This window comes from Ranitomeya imitator, chromosome 3 (genome assembly GCF_032444005.1).
Source record: "Ranitomeya imitator isolate aRanImi1 chromosome 3, aRanImi1.pri, whole genome shotgun sequence".
Classification (NCBI taxonomy): Eukaryota; Metazoa; Chordata; class Amphibia; order Anura; family Dendrobatidae; genus Ranitomeya; species Ranitomeya imitator.
In genome coordinates this window covers 786,638,147-786,665,377 of record NC_091284.1, presented here as the reverse complement: position 1 = coordinate 786,665,377, position 27,231 = coordinate 786,638,147, and the positions used below count along the sequence as shown (strand labels likewise).

General features: G+C 42.9%; 1 protein-coding gene across 3 annotated transcripts in view; it reads left to right on the top strand.

Moving 5' to 3' along the window:
• Nucleotides 1-27,231, top strand: part of MRE11 (MRE11 homolog, double strand break repair nuclease) — a 329,642-nt gene that overhangs the window by 8,736 nt on the left and 293,675 nt on the right. For all 3 annotated transcript variants that reach the window (XM_069759160.1, XM_069759161.1, XM_069759159.1), the window contains exon 3: nt 2,038-2,170. In XM_069759160.1, the coding sequence (XP_069615261.1) occupies nt 2,038-2,170 (133 nt within the window). The remainder of the gene's footprint in view (nt 1-2,037; nt 2,171-27,231) is intronic.

Genomic DNA, 27,231 nt, shown 5'->3' with positions numbered 1-27,231 from the left:
AAATTCTGCCCCAATTCGCAGCCGGACTGCGCCTGTCACTGATTGTTCGCGGCCGGCCACGTACTATATAGCACGGCCACGTAGTATATAACAGCCCACGTAGTAAATAGCACATCCCACGTAGTATATAGCACAGCCCACGGAGTATATAGCACAGCCACGTTGTATATAACACAGCCCACGGAGTATATAGCACAGCCACGTAGTATATAGCACAGCCCATGGAGTGTATAACAGCCCACATAGCATATAACACGGCTACATAGTTTATAACAGCCCACATAACATATAACACAGCTCACGTAGTATATAACAGCCCACGCACTCAGTATATAACACAGCCCACGTAGTGTATAACACAGGCCACGTAGTGTATAACACAGCCCACGTAGTATATTGCACAGCCCACGTAGTATATTGCACAGCCAATGTAGTATATTGCACAGCCCACGTAGTATATTGCACAGCCCACGTAGTATATTGCACAGCCCACGTAGTACATTGCACAGCCCACGCAGTACATTGCACAGCCCACATAATATATTGCACAGCCCACGTAGTATATAGCACAGCCCACGTAGTATATAGCACGGCCACGTAGTATATAACAGCCCACGTAGTAAATAGCACAGCTCACGTAGTATATAGCACAGCCCACGGAGTATATAGCACAGCCACGTAGTATATAACACAGCCCACGGAGTATATAGCACAGCGACGTAGTATATAGCACAGCCCATGTAGTAAATAGCACAGCCCACGTAGTATATAGCACAGCCCACGGAGTATATAGCACAGCCACGTAGTATATAACACAGCCCACGGAGTATATAGCACAGCCATGTAGTATATAGCACAGCCCACGGAGTGTATAACACCCCACATAGCATATAACACAGCTACATAGTTTATAACAGCCCACATAGCATATAACACAGCTCACGTAGTATATAACAGCCCACGCACTCAGTATATAACACAGCCCACGTAGTGTATAACACAGCCCACGTAGTGTATAACACAGCCCACGTAGTGTATAACACAGCCCACATAGTGTATAACACAGGCCACGTAGTGTATAACACAGCCCACGTAGTGTATAACACAGCCCACGTAGTATATAGCACAGCCACGTAGTATATTGCACAGCCCACGTAGTATATTGCACAGCCCACGCAGTATATTGCACAGCCCACGTAGTATATAACACAGCCCACGGAGTATATAGCACAGCCACGTAGTATATAACACAGCCCACGGAGTATATAGCACAGCCACGTAGTATATAGCACAGCCCACGGAGTATGCACTGATTTCAATAATTATAAAGGTTTTCCCATTTCCTTCATTTTGCCAGTAGAGGGCGCATAGAGAGCTATCTTTTCCTTTCCCTGACATTTAGCAAAAAAGAAAGGGGAGCTTCAGATATTGAAGTTCTGTGTTTTTATGGTCAAGAAATTTATTTTTGTTTATTGTTATTTTTTTAATTTATTTTTTGCTGTTTGAAGTGGTGAAGGGAGGGGTAAATAAAAATGACTTCTTAATTTTTTTTTTGCACAGATATGGTGTAAAAAGCCCTTTTTTAATTTGGGGATTGTTATTATTTAATTAGGCTGTATCCTTCCTATGAAGCTCAGTAAATTAATGCTTCCTATTATTACTCTTGGGCAGGTGCCTAACAAGTGTAGAATTTTAGTTTTGATATAACATATGCGCACATTTATTTATTTATTTTTAAGTGTATTTTTGTTATCTCCCCCAAAACGTTATATGGGATCGTTGGGGGACTTTGAGTCCCAGTTACAGGGGAAACTGCCCCCCTGTAGTCACTTGCGGAGCTGTTCCGGCTCTGGGCTCTTTTACTCCACAGAGATCCCCGACAATGTAAGTGCACTGGGGGTGTGTCAGTGAAAGCCACACCCCCAGTGCACTTCCAGCTTGATTTACATATGTGATATACATGGCAGGACTCCGTTATGACCGCGCCGGTGACAATTCCGCCGTCTCTCATTGTTCTCGCCTCTGTCTTTCCCTCAGCGATGACGAGGACACGTTTAAGATCCTTGTGGCGACGGACATTCACCTCGGTTACATGGAGAAAGACGCAGTGAGAGGGAACGACAGTTTTGTGACTTTCAATGAGATCCTGCGGTTTGCTCGGGATAATGCAGTAAGTGTTGGGCAATTGGCTTTTCTCATGAATGGAACCCCTGTGGAGAAGCCTCCTCTCCTGTCACCGGCCATTATCGCTTTAGAGAAAGACAAGAGGGTCCGATACTCCAAGAACACAAGTGGCCGCGCGGCTCTCGGGTCGTTGTCTGTATAAAGAGCTGTGATGCCGGCCGCCCAGACTGGCCGATGTGAAACAGGAGATCGTTTGCTTTTAGGTTGAAAATTCTCTTCCAATTAATTTCCTAATGTCTCAACGCACTGCGACGTAACAGCACAACAGATGGAGTGTGAAATACTCATCCGGTCAAGTGTGATCATGGCCCTGCACAAGCAGACGTAGAGGGACATTACCGGCCGGGCTAGCGTCTCTAAGGGCAGGGATCCGGCGACGACATGATCTTTGGGACTTGGCATCACTGGGGAAACATCCGCAACTAAACTATGGTCACCAGCAGGGGCGTCAAACTGCATTCCTCGAGGGCTGCAAACAGGTCATGTTTTCAGGATTTCCTTGTATTGCACAGGTGATAATTTAATCACCTGCAGAGAATGATTCCAGCACCTTGTGCAATGCTAAGGAAATCTGGAAAACACGCATGGTCTGAGGCCCTCGAGGAATGCAGTTTGACACTCCTGGTCTCCAAGGCTGTCTTCTGTAAACGCATGTTAACGTATACGCCATAAGGGTGGGGGTGCTGCAGCTCCGGGGTCAGATGGTCTGGGGGTGCTGCAGTTATGGGGTCAGATGGTTTCGGGGTGCTGCAGCTCTGGGGTCAGATGGTCTGGGGGTGCTGCAGTTATGGGGTCAGATGGTCTGGGGTGGCTGCAGTTATGGGGTCAGATAGTCTGGGGGTGCTGCAGTTATGGGGTCAGATGGTCTGGGGGTGCTGCAGTTATGGGGTCAGATGGACTGGGGGTGCTGCAGTTATGGGGTTAGATAAGATGGGGTGCTGCAGTTATGGGGTCAGATGGTCTGGGGGTGCTGCAGTTATGGGGTAGAGATGGTCTGGGGGTGCTGCAGCTCTGGGGTCAGATGGTCTGGGGGTGCTGCAGCTCTGGGGCCAGATGGTCTGGGGGTGCTGCAGTTATGGGGTCAGATGCGCTGAGGGTGCTTCAGTTATGGGGTCAGATGCGCTGGGGTGCTGCAGTTATGGGGTTAGATGGTTTGGGGGTGCTGCAGGTATGGGGTCAGATGGACTGGGGGTAATGAACAGTAATGAGTTTGTGCAAAATCCATGAGCCGCGTGCACCGCTTTTTGACGTTTTGCACAATAGGATGCAAAAAAAACAAATTACAATAAATAAAACTGTTAATGAATACCACAAGAGAAAAAAAGAAAAGCGACTTAGGGAAAATCTCAATACCACATCATCTTCTGGTCTTGTCCGGAGATCATTAGTTTTTGGAAGAAAGTGGGAGCCTTAATTTGCAGGGTTCTTTTTGTGGAGGTTGAATTAGATCCAGCTATGTTTCGCCTAAATGTCTCTCCTAGAGGGATGGGGATAGATTCAGCTAAATTGCTGTTACACATTTTAAGTAGCTCTTAACTGGAAACAGACCTCTCCCCCATCCCACCAACACTAAAGGTACCGTCACATTAAGCGACGCTGCAGCGATATAGACAACGATGCCGATCGCTGCAGCGTCGCTGTTTAGTCGTTGTGTGGTCGCTGGAGAGCTGTCACACAGACAGCTCTCCAGCGACCAACGATGCCGAATTCCCTGGGTAACCAGGGTAAACATCGGGTTACTAAGCGCAGGGCCGCGTTTAGTAACCCGATGTTTACCCTGGTTACCAGCGTAAACGTTAAAAAAAAAAAAAACACTACATACTTACATTCCGGTGTCTGTCCCCCGGCGTCAGCTTCCCTGCACTGACTGTGAGCTCCGGCCGTAAAGCAGAGCGGTGACGTCACGGCTGTGTTCTGCTGACGGCGAGGGACGCGACAGACACCGGAATGTAAGTATGAAGTGTTTTTTTTTTTTATATTTACAATGGTAACTAGGGTAAATATTAGGTTACTAAGCGCGGCCCTGCGCTTAGTAACCCGATGTTTACCCTGGTTACAAGTGAAGACATCACTGGATCGGCGTCACACACGCCGATTCAGCAATGTCAGCGGGTGATCCAGCGACGAAATAAAGTTCTGGCCTTCTAGCTCCGACCAGCGATCTCACAGCAGGATCCAGATCGCTGCTGCGTGTCAAACACAACGATATCGCTATCCAGGACGCTGCAACGTCACGGATCGCTATCGTTATCGTTCTAAAGTTGCTCAGTGTGAAGATACCTTTACTGAATAGAATTGCTGACATCCATAGAATGGAATACATGATGGCATTTATGAGAGCTGGACAGATTTGGGCTCCTTGGGACTATTATTGGGCTCGGATTGGCGGTTAGGACTTTCTCTTTTTTCCCCCCTTCTCCCTATCTTTCTGTCTACGTCTTGTCCTTTTTATATTTGTGTAGGTATCATCTAGTGGCTTATAGGACGGAGCTAGCATACAGTGGAATGAATCCCTCTTTCTCAATGAGTTATTCCAGAATTGGGTTTTGAGTCTATCACTGAACAGTTCATAGGGGGAGCGATCCCTCAAATTATATTTCATGTAACTGTATTATCTATATCTAATATATAATTGCCTAGAATACTACTTCCTGCAATTTGTGCCAACTTCCTGTCCGGAGCTAATGTCCGGAGCTAATGTCCGGAGCTAATGTCCGGAGCTAATGTGCGGAGATAATGTCCGGAGCTAATGTCCGGAGCTAATGTCCGGAGATAATGTCCGGAGCTAATGTCCGGAGATAAGTGACGTCAACAGTGTCCAGTGTCTGATTGATTGCCGCCTGCTGTGAGCGACCAATCAGAAACGTGCCGTACTGTGACACACTCCGCCCGCCATTTTGGTGTGATTTTTGAATTTTTACCTCACAGCAAGTTTCTACTGCGTGGAGGCGGGCCCAGTGACGTTGCTCTTCAAGCTCCTGCCGAATTTCGTCAAAAAAATGATAATACCATTTACCAAAACTATATATATTTAGTTGTGAAGTGGTTCAGTGACATTTTCACACCAATTTTGAACTTTTGTTTGGTGTTTTCTCCATATACTGCCTATTATTCACTGACTGTTATACTGAGAGACTGCCGTTTATTAACCTCTTCTTTGCCACATTGGGTATATTGCTCTATTATTTGCCACATAAGGACATTGTCCATTATTGCCCAGCAATTTCTCTGCAATATAAACTGCCTATTTATTAATATCTGCATTCCTGCAAAGAACTATTGCCTATTATTAACTGGCTATTTTCCTACTACCTGACACTGCCCACAACACGCAAAGTTGTCGTCTGATGTCTTTCATCCCTCCCCTCATAAGCATGTTCATGGATCCTGTGTAACTGTACCTTAAATAACAAGAATTGTCAAGAGCTGGTGAGTGCAGCCATTTTTTGTTCTTTCTTACTATTATTTATTAATTGTATTATTTTTACATTTGAATAAATAAAGTATATATGGATTCTAGACTCCCGATTCTTTAGAATCGGGCTGCCATCTAGTATATATATAATTGTCTAAAGGGTACTTCCGTCTGTTTGTCTGTAACTTCCGTCTGTCTGTCCGTCGCGGAAATGCAGCATCAACAGTAAAAACATATAATGTTAAAAATAATAATAATTAAAAAAAATCCATTATATTCTCGCCTTCCGGCATCCGCGGCAGCCTTTCCCGCTCCTCGCGACGCTCCGGTCCCAAGAATCCATTGCAGCAATGACTCGAGATCACGTAGCGGTCTCGCAAGATGATGACGAAGCGGCGAGACCGCTACATCATCATGGGTTATTGCCGTAAGGCATTACTTGGAACGGAGCGTCACGAGGAGCATCGCTAAAGGCCTGGCCTGGATCCGGGGGCCGCCGGAAGGTGAGTATATAACTATTTTTTATTTGAATTGTTTTTTTAACAGGGATATGGTGCCCACATTGCTATATACTACGTAGGCTGTGTTATATACTGCGTGGCTGTGCAATATACTACGTGGGCTGTGTTATATACTACATGGGCTGTGTTATATACTATGTGGGCTTTATTATATACTGCGTGACATGTGTTATATACTGCGTGGGCTGTGTTATATACTACGTCGCTGTGCTATATACCATGTGGGCAGTGTTATATACTGCGTGGCTTTGTAATATACTACGTGGGCTGTGTTATATATTACGTAGGCTGTGTTATATACTCCGTGGCTGTGCTATATACTACTACTGTTTAGGGGTTCCTTGTATCATTTGCATTATTTGCATACTGCTATATATTGTCATTTGGATCCTTGTTATTGTTCATTGGGGGGGATGTGGGTAGGTCCAATTTGTTTTTAAATGTTTTTAAATGTTTGTCTTTCCCTTTTTTGCTTTCGTATATGGTGGATTGTTATAATATAATAAAATTTATTAAGGTGATCCCACTGTGTGCATATTTCTTTTCCTTTGTTGTTTTCTTGATATTCTACATATGCATGTGGTTGATCCCTTTTAGTATTGATTGAGTGCGGTGCCCGCCTTTCTGTGTTTTTGCAATAGTTTGTTGTATACCTGGTGTAACTGTTTGACCAGGGTTTCTTGGCGGTGGCACGCCTGCGGACATTTAAATGGATTTAGAGGCTCGTGAGGCTGCTTGGCGTGACCAGGCCTCGGATGTTTTTGGTGCTGGGGATGATGTAGCAGGTGCTGCTGTAGAGCGTGATGAGGGGTTTTCCAAACTATGCAGTGAGATTACTTATTTACATAAGTCTTTAACTAAGGTTTGGTGGAACACAAAGAGCCTGGAAGAGTACAAAAGGCTAGGCCTTGTTCCCAGGGGGTTGCGGGTACAAATCTTCCCAGCTTGGGAGGTGGACCCTCTATTTAAGAGAACCTGGGAAAGTGGTTTATCAAGATGCTCAACTATATTAATTGATATGTTGTTGGAACATGACCGTGCCCTTCTGATCCAACTTAAGGATGATATCAAATTAAAGGAAGGAAAGCTACAGGCCTTTGATTTACAGAGCCAGGTTACTCCCTTCAAGCAGCGACTAAAAACCTCCATTGATGCCTTTGAAAAGGAAGTAATCAAAGGCAAGAGACACAAGTTCCAACGGGATAAGCTGGATTTTGATAATCTGAAAGCTTATAGATGGTCGCATCATGGTAACAACAGGAGGGTAGCTCTGACAACGCAGGGGGATGGAGCACAAGCTGGACAGATTGAACCCGTATCCAGTGATTTTTTGTCATCAGACATAAGCGACCAAGAAGGCGGAGTAGGAGGGGGAGGCGTAAGCGCCCCCAACTTAAGATCGCGGAGGGGGGGACCTCTCCAGGATTGGACAGTGGGTCGCAAGAGAACCACGAGGAAGAACAACAGGAGGTTCTAGCACAGGACGAAGCACGGGGGAATGGGCCGGGTAAGTTACAAATTGTCAACTTGTCTACATACTCTTTGTCACCAGGAGAGATTTCTTTACTCTCCAAGGGATTGTCCTTTTCCCCTACAAATTCACTGAATAAATTTGAACTTACGAAAGATCTGTACCTATTTTGTAGGCAACTTATGTTCAAACTATTATATCACAAACCTTCAGTGATTGATACCATACCGGATGAGGACAGACAGGTGTTCCGTGATTTGTTGGAGCTCCTTGATGAGAGTGAAGGGGATGAAGGTAAGTCTCAGAGGTTTATGGGGCGTATTCCGTCCCAGGCCTCACCTCCCTTTTCCCTTTTCCCAGTGATACAGATTTTCTTTGAAACTGTGAGCAGGGATATTCACAATCTCAAAATAAAGAACTTGGGGACGAAAAATCTTACCCGGGAGGAGGCATACTGTTTAAAACATCTGAAAAAACAAGACTCTTTTGTCATCAAGGAGGCCGACAAGGGGTGCAATATTGTGATCTGGCCCAAGGATATGTACGTGGCTGAGGCTAAGAGGCAATTACTAAATACTTCTCATTATCAGGTTTTACCCTCTGACCCCACGGACGTCTTCAAAAAACAACTTGATGGACTGGTCCTAACCGCCTATGGTCTGGGAATTATCAACAAAAGAGAGAAGGACTTCTTGATCATTGAGACGCCCAAAGTGCCTACGTACTATATGCTCCCCAAGGTGCATAAGAGTCTGGACAACCCCCCAGGTAGGCCCATTATATGGGGGATTGGGGGGTTGTTCGAGAGGCCGTGCATATATTTAGACCACTTCCTACAACCTCTGGTCCTTTCTTTGGGGTCGTATATTCGGGACTCTATGCATTTGATTGAAAGGATTGGAAGGCTGGAAACACCTAGCGATACTTTGATTGTCACGCTTGATGTAGAGTCCTTGTACACCAGCATTGATCATAAGCTTGGATTGGGGGCAGTCACGTACTTCCTGGACAAGAGATCAAGTAGGGACAGGGACCATGACTGTTTTGTCTTGGACTTACTTAAGGTGATCCTGGAAAGGAACTACTTTACATTTGATCGTACGTTTTATAGACAGGCATCTGGCACCGCTATGGGTGCCAGGTGCGCACCATCGTACGCAAACCTCTATATGGGCTGGTGGGAGGAGACCTATGTATATGAGCTTCAGCAATTTCGGGAGCATGTGCTAGAATGGCACAGATTTATTGATGATGTTCTTTTCTTTTGGGTTGGGACCCTGGATGCATGTAACAACTTCATTGATTTACTTAACAGGAACCCATGGAACATCAAACTTACGTCCAAGGTATCTCCTACTAAGGTGGACTTCCTGGATTTGAACATTATCCTGAAGGACAACCGCATCATCACAAATCTGTACAGGAAAGAGACGGCTACCAATAGCCTACTTCACTACGGCAGTGCACATCCGGCTCATCTCCGTAACAGTATACCTAAAGGACAGTTCCTGAGAGTCAAGAGGAACTGTTCGGCTGAGGATGACTTCCGGGCAGAGTCTAAGAAGTTGACTGACAGGTTCCTAGCCAGGGGGTACCCTCGGAAAGTGGTTTCACGAGCGTTCCAACATTCCCAGCAGTGTGAGCGTGAGGACATACTTAAACCAAAACAGAAGAAGAATGCACGTACAATTGATTTAATCACTGTATATCATAACCAATGGGGGGACGTGCATGAGATCCTCAAGAAAAATTGGAACATTTTGCTCACAGAACCTAAACTCCACCCCTGGCTGGCCCCTACCCACAGGTTGGTGGCCAGAAGATCGCGGAATCTTAAGGACGAGTTGGTATCTAGCCATTTTAAACGGACATGTGTCAAGAGCAGTAATTGTGGCCGCATTTTCGGCTCTTATCCGTGTGGGGGCTGTAACGTATGTAGCTTCATGATATCTGACACTGGTCTAGCACTTCCACACATTCCTAAAAGGATTGAACCACCGGCGTATTTTAACTGCCGCACCAGGAATTTGGTGTATGCCCTGGTGTGTGGGTGCCCAAAAATTTATGTGGGGTACACGACACAGGAGTTAAGGCTCCGGGTGCAGCAACACCTGTCCAGCATCAATACGGCTAAGAGGGATTGGGAGAAGGGAAAGAAACTTTCATCGGTGGCAGGACATTTTTTGCAAGAACATGGGGGCTCTACAGGTAGTTTGAGGGTTATGGGGTTGGAGGGGGTGAAGTTGGATATAAGGGGCGGCAACATTATGTTGGACCTACTTAGGAGAGAGTCCAAGTGGATCTACAACTTGAATAGCCGGGCTCCGATTGGAATCAATGAAGAACTTCTTTTTACCGGTTTTTACAAACAAGTTTAGTCTCAGAAATACGAACTTTTCTAGGTTACCCAGTTTCACATCTATGGGTATTACCATTGTGATATAATGGGATATTTGGGCCTTTAAAATCTGGGGTATTTGGTGTATCAGCATTGAATGCACTGATTATATGCTTTGGTATGCAGTCACCGAGCCCATACTGTGTCATCATTTCCTCTCTCGTCCTCTCCCTTCCCATCTGGGGTATTTGTTGTATTGACATTGAGTGTACTGTCTGTGTGCCTGAGCACACAATCATCAAGCCCTCACTGTGCCATTTCTTTCTCTCTCTCCTTCTCCCTCTCCCGTTACTCTTCCCTCCATTGGCCTCTCCTTTTCCTTCTTGGGCCTGCCGCCCCGTTATCTTACATGGCCCTTCTCTCCCCTCTCTCCTTCTTATGGGGTGTTGGTGGTATTATTGGTCAGCCTTCTCTACTTCGGCCACCCCTACCTCAATTTATAGGGGGGAGAAAAATAATGTTTAAATAAGAATAGCCACAAAGGAGGTCTTCTGAGAGATGGATTTGGATTGCCCTCTCACAATCTGTATTAGCTCCTCTGTTACGCCTGGTACCCAGTGTGGATATATCTAGCCTGTTTGGGCTATTTATGCGGGACTCTTTCAAATTCCTGCTGTACCCCCGTCTATAAGGCTTATATATTTTTTATAAATTAATCATTTAAAACCTATGTCTGCACTATGGACTTGTTTTTGGATCTTAGTGTCCCCTTATTAACTTATTACCTTCTTTATGACTGGATGAGGGCGGGCATTGATATGGCCTTTGGCGATGTCATGTGTGCAACATGTCCGGTGTTTAAGACGAAGTATATGCGCAACCTGGCGCATGTGCCAAATCATGTGCAGGGAGTGTGGTGTGGATGTGGTACCAGACTGTTTGTGATTAGGATCAGTAACAGGTTATCTCTGCGGATACTGCATTATGTGTTCTGTATCTGGGCGCCCTCTGCAGGGCATATGTTGCGCGTGCGCATAGGGTTTATAAATATAATTGACAAAGCTAGTTCCTATGCCTATTGCGCATGCCTGGGCGTCCTCATTATGGTAACTCGGGTGTGTGCAGAGACCTTATTGAATGCCGACTGGCGTCTGTATTCCGGATTGTGCGCGTGCGCGCTGGTCACATTGCTCCCCGGGACCAATCGGAGCTGGTCTCTCTTAACTAACTTGGCTTATGGGAGTTACATGGGAGCTGGTAGGTGGACTCACCGACTTCATCCATGATACTCTTGTGCGCATGTCTGGAAGCGTCTCTCCAGCTCCTCACACGCTTGGGTCACACGGACGCTCCTGGCAGCCTCACAGGTGTAAGGTATCTTCACTTATTTAGTTCCACATATATAGGGCAAGTCTGGGAAGTCATCTTCACTACCTTCCCCTGACGTAGACGCCCGTAGCAGCGTCGATACGCGTGGGGCCTCCATTCCCCCTCTTGGATCCCCCCGGTCCTGGCCTCACTCCTTGCTCACCCTAGCTTAATCTAGGTGCATGCACTCTTGGAGGCCTGTTGCCTTCATATTTGCTTTGTGCTCTGAGGGCACATTTATTTACGGACATCAATGGGGTATTGACTCCTTGGTGACTGGAAGCCTGGTGTGTCATCCTGGTAAAGTACTATACTGGGTGTTAGCTTTAGGGTGGGTTGCTGTATAGCTGTCTCAGCTACTTGGTTTTTTTGCCAGCTTGATTTACAACTTTTCTGCTGAATAGCAACCTGTCTTATTATAGGCCTGGTGTGGTACTGGGGGAGTATCGCTTATTTTTGGGATCCAATTTTTGATAATGTGTCTTATTCTATAAGGGCTCTGTCAGATTGGCAATAGAGTATATTGAATTTTCATGCTTATTATTGCATTAACTTGCCCATCTGTTTAGGGGTTCCTTGTATCATTTGCATTATTTGTATACTGCTATATATTGTCATTTGGATCCTTGTTATTGTTCATTGGGGGGATGTGGGTAGGTCCAATTTGTTTTTAAATGTTTGTCTTTCCCTTTTTTGCTTTCGTATATGGTGGATTGTTATAATATAATAAAATTTATTAAGGTGATCCCACTGTGTGCATATTTCTTTTCCTTTGTTGTTTTCTTGATATTCTACATATGCATGTGGTTGATCCCTTTTAGTATTGATTGAGTGCGGTGCCCGCCTTTCTGTGTTTTTGCATATACTACGTGGGCTGTTATATACTACGTGGGCTGTCTTATATACTGCATGGGCTGTGCTATATACTACGTGGGCTGGGTTATATACTACGTGGCTGTGTTATATACTATGTCGCTGTGCTATATACTACGTGGGCTGTGTTATATACTGCATGGCTGTACAATATACTACGTGGGCTGTATTATATGCTGCGTGGCCTGTGTTATTTACTGCGTGGGCTGTGTTATATACAGCGTAGCTGTGCAATATACTACTTGGGCTGTGTTATATACTACGTGGGCTGTGTTATATACTACGTGGCTGTGCTATATACTACGTCGGCTGCGTTATATACTACATGGACTATGTTATATACTACGTGGGCTGTGTTATATGCTAAGTGGGCTGTGTTATATACTGCGTTGGCTGTGTTATATACTGCATGGCTGTGGTATATACTACGTGGCTGTGTTATATGCTACATGGCTGTGCTATATACTACGTAGCTGTGTTATATATTACATGGCTGTGCTATATACTACGTGGCTGTGCTATATACTACGTAGCTGTGCAATATACGTGGCTGTGCTATATACTACGTGGCTGTGCTATATACTACGTGGCTGTGCTATATACTACGTAGCTGTGCAATATACTACGTGGCTGTGCTATATACTACGTGGCTGTGTTATATACTACGTAGGTGTGTCAGACTACGTGGCTGTGCTATATACTGCATGGGCTGTGTTATATGCTATGTGGGCTGTGAGACTCAAAAACCTGGAGCCAGCCCTGGCTTCACTGATTGGTCGCGCCCAGCCGGCAATGAACAATCAGCGACAGACGCAGTCCGGCTGCAAATTGGTGCGGGATTTGAACCACGCTTCGCTGATTGGTCGCACCCGGTCGGCCAAATCCTGTGTATTCATTGCATTATTCTGAAATCTTCATAAATAAACTACATACATATTCTAGAATACCCGATGCGTTAGAATCAGGCCACCATCTTGTGTATTTATATGCATCTCTTTCAAATGTCTTTATTTTATTTTGGTAGAATGTATCGCTTTGTTTTTTGGGGATTTTTGTTTATAATTCTCTTAATATAAAATTAAATAAAAATTTACAGTTTAAAAAAAAACAAAAGCTTCGGCAAGCTGCATGGTTTACCGAAAATATATATTTTAGGGAAGGATAATCTGTTTAACAAACGTGACTGGACGCAGCCCAGTATTGGCATCAATAGTGTAATAAATAATACCGCCAGACCATAACCAAATATTACCAACGTATATAATAGGGATAATAAAGGGGGGACATTATGATAAAGGAGACACAATGGTCGTCTTATTATATTTCTCACCATTTTGCCTCATAAATCTCCAGAAGCAGCCTTAGCCTACCTGTGTAAATGGGGAGCAGGGAGTCGATGGCTTACTGCTCAGCTAGTCGTTCTCCTTATCCTCTTCCTGAGGACGCAGGTACCGTTGGAAGTGTGGTTGACTGTTGCGATCCAATTGACCCTGGCATTTATTATATGGGTTAAAATAAATGGAAAAAACCTAAAAAATGTGTGTGTTTGGACACACCTTCTCATTTAAAGATTTTTCTGTATTTTCATGACTATGAAAATTGTACATTCACACTGAAGGCATCAAAACTATGAATTAACACATGTGGAATTATATACTTAACAAAAAAGTGTGAAACAACTGAAATTATGTCTTATATTCTAGGATCTTCAAAGTAGCCACCTTTTGCTTTGATGACTGCTTTGCTCACTCTTGACATTCTCTTGATGAACTTCAAGAGGTAGTCACCGGGAATGGTCTTCCAACAATCTTGAAGGAGTTCCCAGAGATGCTTAGCACTTGTTGGCCATTTTGCCTTCACTCTGCGATCCAGCTCACCCCAAACCATCCCGATTGGGTTTAGGTCTGGTGACTGTGGAGGCCATGTCATCTGGCGTAGCACCCCATCACTCTCCTTCTTGGTCAAATAGCCCTTACACAGCCTGGAGGTGTGTTTGGGGGTCATTGTCCTGTTGAAAAATAAATGATGGTCCAACTAAACGCAAACCGGATGGAATAGCATGCCGCTGCAAGATGCTGTGGTAGCCATGCTGATTCAGTATGCCTTCAATTTTGAATAAATCCCCAACAGTGTCACCAGCAAAGCCCCCCACACCATCACACCTCCTCCTCCATGCTTCACGGTGGGAACCAGGCATGTAGAGTCCATCCGTTCACCTTTTCTGCATCGCACAAACACACGGTGGTTGGAACCAAAGATCTCAAATTTGGACTCCTCAGACCAAAGCACAGATTTCCACTGGTCTAATGTCCATTTCTTGTGTTCTTTAGCCCAAACAAGTCTCTTCTGCTTGTTGCCTGTCCTTAGCAGTAGTTTCCTAGCAGCTATTTTACCATGAAGGCCTGCTGCACAAAGTCTCCTCTTAACAGTTGTTGTAGAGATGTGTCTGCTGCTAGAACTCTGTGTGGCATTGACCTGGTCTCTAATCTGAGCTGCTGTTAACCTGCGATTTCTGAGGCTGGAGACTCGGATAAACTTATCCTCAGAAACAGAGGTGACTCTTGGTCTTCCTTTCCTGGGGAGGTCCTCATGTGAGCCAGTTTCTTTGTAGCGCTTGATGGTTTTTGCCACTGCAATTGGGGACACTTTCAAAGTTTTTTCCAATTTTTCGGACTGACTTTCTTAAAGTAATGATGGCCACTCATTTTTCTTTACTTAGCTGCTTTTTTCTTGCCATAATACAAATTCTAACAGTCTATTCAGTAGGACTATCAGCTGTGTATCCACCAGACTTCTGCACAACACAACTGATGGTCCCAACCCCATTTATAAGGCAAGAAATCCCACTTATTATACCTGACAGGGCACACCTGTGAAGTGAAAACCATTCCCGGTGACTACCTCTTGAATCTCATCAAGAGAATGCCAAGAGTGTGCAAAGCAGTCATCAAAGCAAAAGGTGGCTACTTTGAAGAATCTAGAATATAAGACATATTTTCAGCTGTTTCACACTTTTTTTGTTAAGTTTAATAATCCATATGTGTTAATTCATAGTTTTGATGCCTTCAGTGTGAATGTACAATTTTCATAGTCATGAAAATACAGAAAAATCTTTAAATGAGACGGTGTGTCCAAACTTTTGCTCTGTACTGTATATAAATATATATATTACAGGGAAGGCAGTATGATTTGAACAATTTATTTATTTTTTACTATTTTACTTTTCACTTCAATTTCAGTATATTACAACATATAAAGAAAATGATTTTCTCCTTTGAATCCCAGCCTATGACAAGCAATGGAAAGGTTGAATTGTTTTTCGGCTTTTTGCAGGCCTCTGGGCCTCCATGTGTGGCCGTAATGCTAATTAATGGCTGCGAGGCTTGTACACGGCACATGTACTTTGGACGCAGGGTTATTTCCTATACGGAGACTGATATGTTCCCGATCTCTGCGCCGTTGCTCGTTACCTTGTACATATATCTTACAAAGCTTTTAGTGTCCTCTTACATATCCTGCATCTTCACAGTGATGAACCTTAATGGACTCTTGCAAAGTCCCGATGAAGATGAAGCCCCCGCATGAGTAAATGTTAGAAGGTCGCGCTTTCTATTCCTCCTCCACTTGTCCGACCCCTTGAACACAGCTTGGTGATGGATCTAAGTGCCCCTATGCAGTGTCGGCATTGGGTTTACAGGGAAACATTTTTCCTTAAGATGTTATGACCCGGCATTTTTTTTTCTGGATCGTCTCTTCCTCCACTTTTATTTATTTTTTTAATGAAAAATTCTCTGTGTGATTTACAAGTTTTTTATTCAGTTTTTACGGGTTTGTTTTCATGTTTTGTTTTTATCAAAACTCCTAGGCCTCGTTTCGTCTATGTTGCCCATAGCAACCAATCACAGCGCAGCTTTCATTTTGTAAACAGCGCTAGAAAAAAGAAAGCTTCCCTGTGATTGGTTGTTATGAGCAACAGACACAAGTTTCTCTTTTAAGCAGATTTAATGGTCTGTGAATAGTGGAGGAAACCCCTTTGTAATGGTAAATTGGGGTCCTGTCGACCCAATCACGGGGGCTGGCGTCTCCATGGAGTTAGCCCTGGAAAGCTTTGAAGCCTGTGGTTGAGCTTCACAGGGATACCAAGATGACAATGATGGGTGCTTTTAACAGGACCCCCGCTGCCATGGTAACCCATCGTTACCCCTCGATCACGTTATGTGGGGGGAGCCGGTCTGTACAAGCACCAGAATGCTTTCCATTTACCGCCGTCTGAAAATGCCACGGCTTGAGATCAGCTATGGCCGCGGCTGCTCGACACAGATGCCGGCTATGTAATATAACTATGTCGCTTGTGGAAGGAGAAGGAGGTCCGTTTCTGAGCCCCCCTTCTTATGCAATTACCCCCTCGCATACATATACAGTTAGGTCCAGAAATATTTGGACAGTGACCAGATCTTTGCGATTTCAGCTCTGCAGGCCATGTAGTAACAACACTTACATCTGAGATGTAATTGAAGTGCAGACTTTCAGGTTTACCGTAATTGTAGAAGGTTAAAAAAAAATCCTGTGAAACGTTTAGGAATTGCAGCCATTTTTCTACAAAGTCTCCTCAATTCAGAGGCTCAAAAGTAATTAGAAAAATTAACTTTACCTTAAATAAAATGTTTATTTTTAATACTTTGTAGAGAATCCTTTGCACGCAATGACTGCCTGAAGCTTGGAAGCCATGGATGTCACCAAACGCTGGGTTTCCCGCGTTGTGATGCTTTGCCAGGTCTTTACCGCCGTGACTTCAGTTGTTGCTTCATTGTGGCTCTTTCTGCCTTAAGTTTTGTCTTAGAGAAGTACTTGGACAACTTCTTGTCATTCCCCTCACTTGGCCCTGATACAATAATAAAGCTTATTCTCTCCTCCTGTGTCGGCGTCGTTCCCGCGGTGTCGGCACTTGCTCTCCCGTGCAGTGTTGTGACACGTGACGGCAGCACCCAATCAGTGGCGGGGTCACTGTCTCCACTTCCTGTCGAATTGAGCATGAAAAGGAAGTCCGAGATCAGCTGCAACCTTCATTTTCGATTTGTCCAAAGGTGGTGCCAGTGACCCCAGCGCTGACTGGGCGCCGACGTGTCACAACAATCACTGGAGCCCCGGGACTGCTAGAGCTGAGACCGCTGGAACGGTGACGGTAGGCGAGTATAGACTTTATTACTTTTCTGGGGCCAAACATTGTGATCAAGAAGCAGTTGTCCTAATAGTGGACAACCCCTTTAAGCTTGTGAAATGTTGCTCGATGGGGCTGAGATCTGGTGATTAACTCAACGATTGCAGAATATTCCACTACTTGGCAATTTTCAGTTTTTTCATTTTTTCACTTCCCTGTTTCAAGAGCTATAACATATTTTTCCGTCACTATAGCTGTATGAGGGCTTGTTTTTGCTGGACGGGTTGTACTTTTGAATGACACATTGATTTTACCACATAATGTACTGTAAAATGCGAAAAAAAATTCTAAGTACGATGGACTTGCAAAAAAAGTGCAATTCCACAATAGTTTTTTTCTTATTTATCATGTATCAGGTCAGTACGATTACACAGAAACCAAATATGTATAGTTTTGTTTTTTAAGTGGTGGAAAAAGATTTGGAAATTTGTTAGAAAATATTTTTTGCTTTTGTCGCCATTTTCGGAGATCCTTAGCGTTTTTATTTTTTGGAATCTAGGGCTGTTTGAGGACTTATTTTTTGTGTCCTCAGCTTACTTTTTCATCAATACCATTTTGGGGTAGATATGATGTTCTGATTGGCTCGTATTACATTTTATTGCAATGTTGCAACTGCCACAAAAACATATTTCTGGCGTGTTTTTTTTTTTTTTTACTTGCTACACCACTTACCTATTGGATTAATTTAGTTTGTATTTTGATAGATCAGACATTTCTCAACTTAGCATTACCAAATATGTGTGTGCTTTATTTTATTTTTTATTGTTTTATTGTCAATGGGGCAAGAGGGGCATGATTTGAAGTTTTGTGTTTTTTTCCCATTTTTTTTAAATATATTTTTGTTATCCTTTGCACTGAATTTAATAGTCCCCTTAGGGGACTTGAAGCTGCAATCAACTGTTATAACAGTTCATCTGCACTTCTATGCAGGGTGGATAAAAATCAATGTTTTTTTTTTTTAAAAAATCAAAAAAATCGGATTTTTTTTATTTAAATCGGATTTTTTTGATTTAAATCGGATTTTTTTCAATAAACTGCTTTTTGAGGAAAATATTTTACCATCCAAAGGTTCTTCCATCATGAGATAAAGCTGAGTTGTTTAACTCAGTAGAATAAAGGCTGTATATGTGTAACATTCACAATGCCATGCTCTTCCAGAGGTTTCTGTAGGATTAGTGGGCAGTTTCTCTCCTATATTATCACAGACGCTCGCTTTACTTACGCAGTTCTCAAAACTGAATTTGACTCCGCAGAGGTCCCAGCCTCTTCTTCACGGCAAAAATGTTACAACATGAACAGAGTTGAGAAAAAGACCTTAATCCTATTGTTCTACAAACCTATGAATACAGAATCAACCCCTTCAGTGCCAAGTCCAAGAAGTTAGACAATATGTTTCTGATTGTTTGGAGTGGAATAGATCTGCACAACACAAGAAGAATGTGAATCTAAGTGTGAGGAGGAGGAAGGGCAAGCAGACAAGAAAATGAAAGTGAAACTTTGAGCACAATACTGCAGCATAGCCACAGACAGACAAGTCTGGATCTGTTTGTGTGTACGATCTGAGCTTTATTACATTCTTTCCTTATAATGGCAGCAGGCCGTAAAAGAGACCCAGTTTGGGAATATTTTAATGAAGCTCCTTCGCCTATCGGTAATTCAGGCATGCGTGCAAAATGCAAACGATGCAACAAAGAGATGCAAGGCCTGGTGGCGCGAATAAGGCAACATCATGAGAAGTGCGGTGATGAAGATGACCAAAGAAACACTTCTGAACAGGCAGGATCTTCAGGTTGGTAAACATTTTTATTGAATCCTATTTCTAAAGACTGAACTATCATGTGTGAGAAAAATTATATTTCTTATTATTACTGCATGTTACTGTCATTTGGTACAGTTATGAAGAAAAACAAATATTCCTTTTGGGGCAGGGGCAGTGATGTGTTGTGTACAATAAGCAGAAATTGTATAAACAATAAAATAACAGCATTGACTTTTTTTGTTTAGGGGAATTCATGGATTCTGGAAACTATCCACCTCCAAGATCACCATCATCCTGTTCTACAGTTTCAGAATTATCCATCCAGGATAGTGCTTCATTAGCAGCAGCATCATCATCAGACACCCACAGCCACATATCACCATCACCCAAAAGGAAGAAAAAACCTTTACCTCCTGGAACCACCATAGATAGGTTTGTGATAAGAACTAGCAGATTAGAAAAAGAGTTGATTGATGAAAAAATTGCCCAGTTTATTTATGCAACGAACTCTTCTTTCCGTCTGACTGAGAAGAACCCACATTTCATTAATATGGTTCAGTCACTGAGACCAGGATACAGTCCACCCAGCAGAGCTGATGTTGCAGGGAAACTGCTGGATCAAGTGTATGACAGAGAAATGGAGCAATGTGCAACAGCTCTGGAGGGTAAAATTGTTAACCTAAGTATTGATGGGTGGAGTAATGTCCACAATGATCCTATTGTATGTGCTTGTATAACAACAGAAGAAGGTAAAGTCTTCCTTGCACAAACAACTGATACGTCAGGAAATGCACACACAGCAGAATACTTACAAGAAGTGGCAGTAAAAGCTATAACAACATGTGAACAAAAATTCAAATGTCTAGTACGCAGTTTGGTCACTGACAATGCTGCAAACGTATCCAAGATGAGAAGAGATTTAGAAGAGCAGGGAGGGAATACAAAGCTGCTAATAACATATGGTTGCAGTGCTCATTTGCTGCACCTCTTAGCCAAAGACTTAAGTGTTCCAGAAATAAAGGCTAATGTTGTTGAAATTGCTAAATACTTCCGTAATAATCATTTTGCTGCAGCAGCTCTGAAAAAGATGGGTGGAACCAAGCTAACGCTCCCACAAGATGTTAGATGGAACTCTGTGGTGGGCTGTTTTGAGCAGTATATCAAAAACTGGCCTATTCTGATGACACTTTGTGAAGAAAATCGAGATAAAATAGATGGCACTGTCACGGCCAAAATCCTCAACATTGGGCTTAAGAGAAATGTTGAACATATGCTGAGCTTCCTGAAACCCATCTCTCAAGCTTTAAACAAAATACAGAAAAATAGCTGTTTTATTGCGGATGCTGTTGAAATTTGGAAGGAACTGAGTGAACACTTAAAAACAGAACTACACATGGACAGAATTAAATTACAAGTAGTAAACAAACGAATGGGACAAGCACTGACTCCAGCTCATTTTTTGGCAAATATTGTCAATATCCAATATCAGGGTCAAAACCTAAGTGCTGAGGAAGAGGAGTTAGCTATGACATGAGTATCCAGCAATCATCCATCTTTAATGCCAACTATAATAAACTTCAGAGCTAAGGGGGAACTGGTGGAAGTCACTTAAGCGCTTGGATTTAGAGACTGTTCAAGTAATGATTTCACTTTTAACAGCAGTAGCTTCTTCTGCAGGCGTTGAAAGAATATTCTCTTCCTTTGGACTCATTCATTCTAAATTGAGAAATCGGTTGGGACCCAATAAAGCAGGAAAGCTTGTTTTTCTTTTCCAGATTATGAATAGGAACAAAGAAGAAGATGATGATGAAGATGACGATAAGTGAGCTACAGAGGACAGCAGGGACAGTAGTATTTAAGTTTTTCATGTGTCGGCTGGGCTGACAGTCTAAGTTTCTTATAATATATATATATATATATATTTTGTTTAGCCAAATTAGTTAACAAACATGGATGTTTGTTTAAGCAAATAACTTATGCTATAATGTTGTTATTGTTTCAGTTGAATAAATCTATTTAAATTGTTATTAAGGTCAGGATTATTTTTCTCCTTCCTAAGTACAACAGAACAGTGGTGTCCAAATATGAATGATTAACCCATTAAACTGGGGAGAAAAAAGTAATATAAAAAGTGATTCTAAAAATCTTCATCTACTTGCATGTTAAAGTAGCAAGAACTAGTTTAGGTAGAAACTTTGATTTAAATCACTGATTTAAATCAAGCCTTACTGACTAGTGATTTAAATCGTGATTTAAATCGTGATTTAAATAAGTTAGATTTAAATCAAATCCACCCTGCTTCTCTGTATAGCAGAAATCACTATCTCCTATGAACACAGGGACACAATGACAGGCATAAAGACATAATGACAGGTACGGAGGTCATCAGCAAACCGCTGATTGTCAGGACAACCCACCGGCACTCCGCACTCACGATACGGATGCACCGATGGCAGCGTGGAACGACCTGCTCCCTGCTGCGCATGTTAACTGGATTTAACAGGTTAATAGTGGCAGGTGGAGCACCGCTCCACCTGTGGCTGTTAAAGGCACATGCCGGATGATTAAATCAGCTGTTATGTGCCAGGAAAGATGCGGGTTTGCATCACAGTGTGATGCGAGAAACTCGTGCGAGTCTCTCTCATCAATACCCGACACTGCCGCCGGCACTCGGACGGGAGCGTCCAGCTGCATGTATTTCTATGCAGCCGCACGCGCCTGTCCCGATTGCCGGGTATTGATTCAAGAGGCTCGCGCGAGTTTCTCGCATCACACTCGCAAGTGTGACCCCGGCCGTAGCTACATAATATATGAAGTAAATGTACATCATATGTTGTGAAGGCATTAAAAACTCCTGATTTGTTTTCTCATGATGTTTTGGGTCATTGTCCATGTGTCCTGTGAAGCATCTTCGAATCAACCTTGCTGCATTTGGTTGGATCTGAGCAGAGTTTCGCCCTGTTCACTTCAGGATTCATCCGGCTGCTTCTGTCTTCAGTCACATCATTAATAAACACTAGTGACCAAGCCCATTGGAAGCCATGCATGCCCGCGCCATCACACCGCCTCCACCATGTTTACAGAGGATGTGGTATGCTTTGGATCATGAGCCATTCCGAACCTTCTCCATACTTTCTTCTTCCCATCATTCTGGTACAGGTTGGCCTTCGTTTTATCTGTCCATAGAATGCTTTTCCAGAACTGGGTGGCTTCTGTAGATGTGTTATTTTGGCAAAGTCTAATCTGGCCTTTCTATTTTTAATGGTGATTATTGGTTTGCACCTTGTGGTGAACACTTTGTATTTGCTCTCATGAAGTCTTCTCTTTAGAGAGTGTTCTTCACTGGTGTGGATGATATGAAGGGTTTTTCTTAACCATGGAAAGGATTCTGCGATCATCCACTGCTGTTGTCCTCTGTGGACGTCCAGATGTTTTTGAGTTCCCTAGCTCACCAGAGCGATCCTTTTTTTTTGGGCAGAATGTACCAAACTTTTTATTTGGCCACTAGTAATACTTCTGCTATGTCTCTGATGGAATTCTTCTGTTTTTTTTTCAGCCTAATGATGATCTGCTACTCTTCCATTGAGAGCTCCTTTGACCGCCTGTTGTGGGTTCACAGCAGCAGCTTCCAAACACAAATGCCACACTTGGAATCAGCTCTAGACCTTTTACCTGCTTAATTGATGGTGGATTAATGAGGGTAAAGCCCATGCTGCCCATCAAAGGCTTTTTAGATATGTCCAATTACCTGTGTTTCCTTTAAAAATGGGCAGTTACATATTAAAGAGCTGTAACTCCTAAACCATTACTCCAATTAGGATGCGAATAGCCGCAAATTAAAGCTGAGAGTCTTCACTTTAGGCCCCTATTGATTATATGACAGTCTTTTGAATATGTTTTTGTAAACGGCTAAAATGCCAAAACTTGTGTCACCGTCGAAATATTTCTGGACCAAACTTCATCATTGTATCTTATCAATGGAGTTACATAGGACTGCATGTAACTACAGAATCTGTTCTCAGAGAGTTTATCTCTGAGTTATCTGTCATGTTACATTTTGGGATGTTGGAGGGAGGTTGGGTGACGTTGTGAGCCCATAATCTTTTCTGTCCCTGCTTTCACCCCACGATTGCTATGCACTGAGCCGACAAGGAGAAGCGTCTTCATTGCTTCTCGCACCTTTCTCCATTTCAGCTGGTCACAATGTCGGACTGGGGTGTCGGGCCCGCCAGTAACCCACTCCAGGGCCCCACTTTTCAGTTACATGCAAATGTGACATTATCCTCAATCACATATTTATACAACAATGGACTGGGTAGTTTGATAAATGAATAAGATGGCACCTTTACCTGTACACAGTGATTAAAGTACTGCTCATATAAGTGGGTGGTGGCGCACTCTTGCACAGTGGCCCACCGGAGGATTCTCCTGTTCTCCTGTGGGCCAGTCCAAGCCTGGTCACATTAATTAGATTTTGCAAAACTTCTCGTTTGGCGACCTGCAAGAAACGTATCTGTAGCTACGTGGTCCTCGCCTTCTTGCTCAGATTGGAGCCATGTACGCAGCTGTTGATAACTCAGAGAAGAACAAGGCAAAACTGATTTTACAGCAGTAAAAAGACATGATACAGTGATACAGGGAATAAACACTAATACTTACAGGTGGCATACAGACGGCACGCACAATGGACGCTTTCTTCTCTTCTTTTCTTTGGATTGTCTATTTCATCCCCAAAGTGAAAAGCAAAAACCCATTTCCTTTTTTCTTATATTCTCGTTTAATTGTGTTTTCAGCTGCGCAGCAATTTCATGGGACTTTTCTGAAGATAAATAAGTATTTTCCATCCTGTAATTATTGCCGTTTTCCTTCCCGCGCACGAGACGAGGCTAGCTAGTATTGCACTGTGAAAATATTACTTATTAGTTTTCTCTTTCTTGTTACTCTCGCATTAGTTACATATTCACAAAGGTTTTTTCTGCAGTCTGAGGACCACTTGTGACTCTCCAAAAAGCTGTGCGCATTAATATTTCATCTGAGAACCTATTGCGGTGTGTGTATATTAACTTGCTGGATTCTGGCAGCAAAACCGTCGGCCTGAGGTTTCCGTCTATCAGGTTTTCACGCTTTTATGTATTAGATGATGAGATTTTGCTGTGTTTTTTCTCATTGCCTTTTGTGGACGCAGCATGAAGTAACTTTTTTCTTACTTTAAAGGAAACGTGCCAGCTTGCCCGGGTCCCCTAAGGAGCTACCATGTCTTATTGTGGAGTACCGTACCTAACGAGCGCTTGTTATTGACCCACAGCACCGCTAACCCCTGGGCACGTGTGCTGCGCCCGGCTTACTGCACGCTGTCGGGGATGCAGAGATGTGCAAAGATCAAGCAGTTGAAGCCGCTCTTGCCCATCATGTTACTCGCACCCACAGAGGCGTGATAACATAATTAATGGGATGACTGCTCTGGGGAAATAATGCCTCCACAATTAGTCATTCACAAATTGACATATCGCCACCAAAGTTATAAAATAGTTTTTGCAATATACAGTAATCCTTTAGACATTAAAAAGAGCTTGTTAGGTATGGTATTCACATAGTAATAAATACATGGTGGCAGTTTGAGGGACCTGGGCAAAATGACAGCAGGTGTCCTTTACAATGGTCCCTGATGAATTTCTCATTTGATAATGTGATAATTATGTTGTCTCACCTCCTCCTCCTGTATAATGACTGATAACACCTCTATATACAGTAGATAACACAGGATCCACCATTCACAATAGGTGATGTCACAGCTCACCTCCTCCTCCTCCTGTACAATGACTGATAACACTTCTATATACAGTAGATAACACCGGATCCACCATTCACAATAGGTGATGTCACAACTCACCTCCTCCTCCTCCTGTACAATGACTGATAACACCTCTATATACAGTAAATAACACAGGATCCACCATTCACAATAGGTGATGTCACAGCTCACCTCCTCCTGTACAATGACTGATAACACTTCTATATACAGTAGATAACACAGGATCCACCATTGACAATAGGTGATGTCACAGCTCACCTCCTCCTCCTGTACAATGAATGATAACACCTCTATATACAGTAGATAACACAGGATCCACCATTCACAATAGCTGATGTCACAGCTCACCTCCTCCTCCTCCCTCACATTGATCTTTACTAAATTAAAAAAGTACATTTACCATAGAACCTTGATTTTAGCAATACTCCATCTTCTGATGACACTTTGAATTTAAAGGAGCTTGTCACAATACTTTCACTAATGTACGGTAACTAAAGAAATGAGCTGCAGTATAAGCTGGTGCGCATGCAGCATATAAGGGCACATTCACATTGGCCACTGAACAGACAAAACTCCACATAGAAACATACCGTAATAATCAAATGCAGTAAATGAATAAACAGCAATAGTGCATGAAAATAATATAGGGTACTTAGTTAATATGTTTTATTATCCAAAAAATGCAAAAGCCATCCCACCACGTCACATCACGGTGACCCTAATCGGGGCGGGCCTAACCGCTAATTTTAAAGCCTTACACTTTTACAAGTGACGTGCATGTGGATAAGGGCCGGACCCAGATATTAGACACACAGCCATAGGTAACTGAATGAGTGATCCAGTTGATTTCTTTAGTTTTTTTTTCGGTTTGTTTGCACCCTGTGCTTACAAAGGTATAGGCCTTCCCCATAGATTGGGGTCACCGTGACGTGGTGGGATGGCTTTTGCATTTTTTTTTAAATCAAGATTAACTTTGTACCTTTTATAGTATTTTTATGCACTATTGCTGTTTATTAATTTCCTGCAGGGTATTTTCTTACTTATATTTCTATCTTGGGTTTTCACTTTTTAAACTAGTGGTAGGTGGTAGAGCAGCATTGGAAATAATCTCTGTGTTGTAGAAATCTGATATCCCCAAACTGAAAAATCAACCTATAAAGCTACATATACACCAACCAATTATCCTATTGTTAGATGGCCATAAAGTAAAACACCTTATAGAGATGCCAAAAGAAAAAACCTTACAGAAGGCCAAGGTGTAAAGGTAAAAAATATAAGTTTATTGAATATATTAAAAACAATATACGGTATATAAAAACAACATATAAAAAAGAGAACACCACAGGTTACAGGAAAGAAGTGGGTACATGGGCACACCCAGATGATGCAAGGGATAAACTAGTACTCAAATGATTATTGATGTAGTTTATTCGCACAAATCCTCATACACATATAGTAATCCCAAACAGTAATCATGAAAAAAATGCAATAGATGTTGCCATAATGTGCAACCACGAATCCTAGATGTGTGCCTAAAGAAAGCTTGTAGTTCACACCGAAGCCAAGATGAAACTGTAAAAGGCAAAGTTTGCTAGTAAATAATATATACAGTTGTGGCCAAAAGTATTGACACCCCTGCAGTTCTGTCAGAGAATACTCAGTTTCTTCCTGAAAATGATTGCAATCACAAATTCTTTGGTATTATTATCTTCATTTAATTTGTCTTAAATGAAAAAACACAAAAGAGAATGAAGCAAAAAGCAAAACATTGATCATTTCACACAAAACTCCAAAAATGGGCCAGACAAAAGTATTGGCACCCTCAGCCTAATACTTGGTTGCACAACCTTTAGCCAAAATAACTGCGACCAACTGCTTCCGGTAACCATCAATGAGTTTCTTACAATGCTCTGTTGGAATTTTAGACCTTTCTTCTTTGGCAAACTGCTCCAGGTCCCTGATATTTGAAGGGTGCCTTCTCCAAACTGCCATTTTTAGATCTCTCCACAAGTGTTCTATGGGATTCAGGTCTGGACTCATTGCTGGCCACCTTAGAAGTCTCCAGTGCTTTCTCTCAAACCATTTTCTAGTGCTTTTTGAAGTGTGTTTTGGGTCATTGTCCTGCTGGAAGACCCATGACCTCTGAGGGAGACCCAGCTTTCTCACACTGGGCCCTACATTATGCTGCAAAATTTGTTGGTAGTCTTCAGACTTCATAATGCCATGCACACGGTCAAGCAGTCCAGTGCCAGAGGCAGCAAAGCAACCCCAA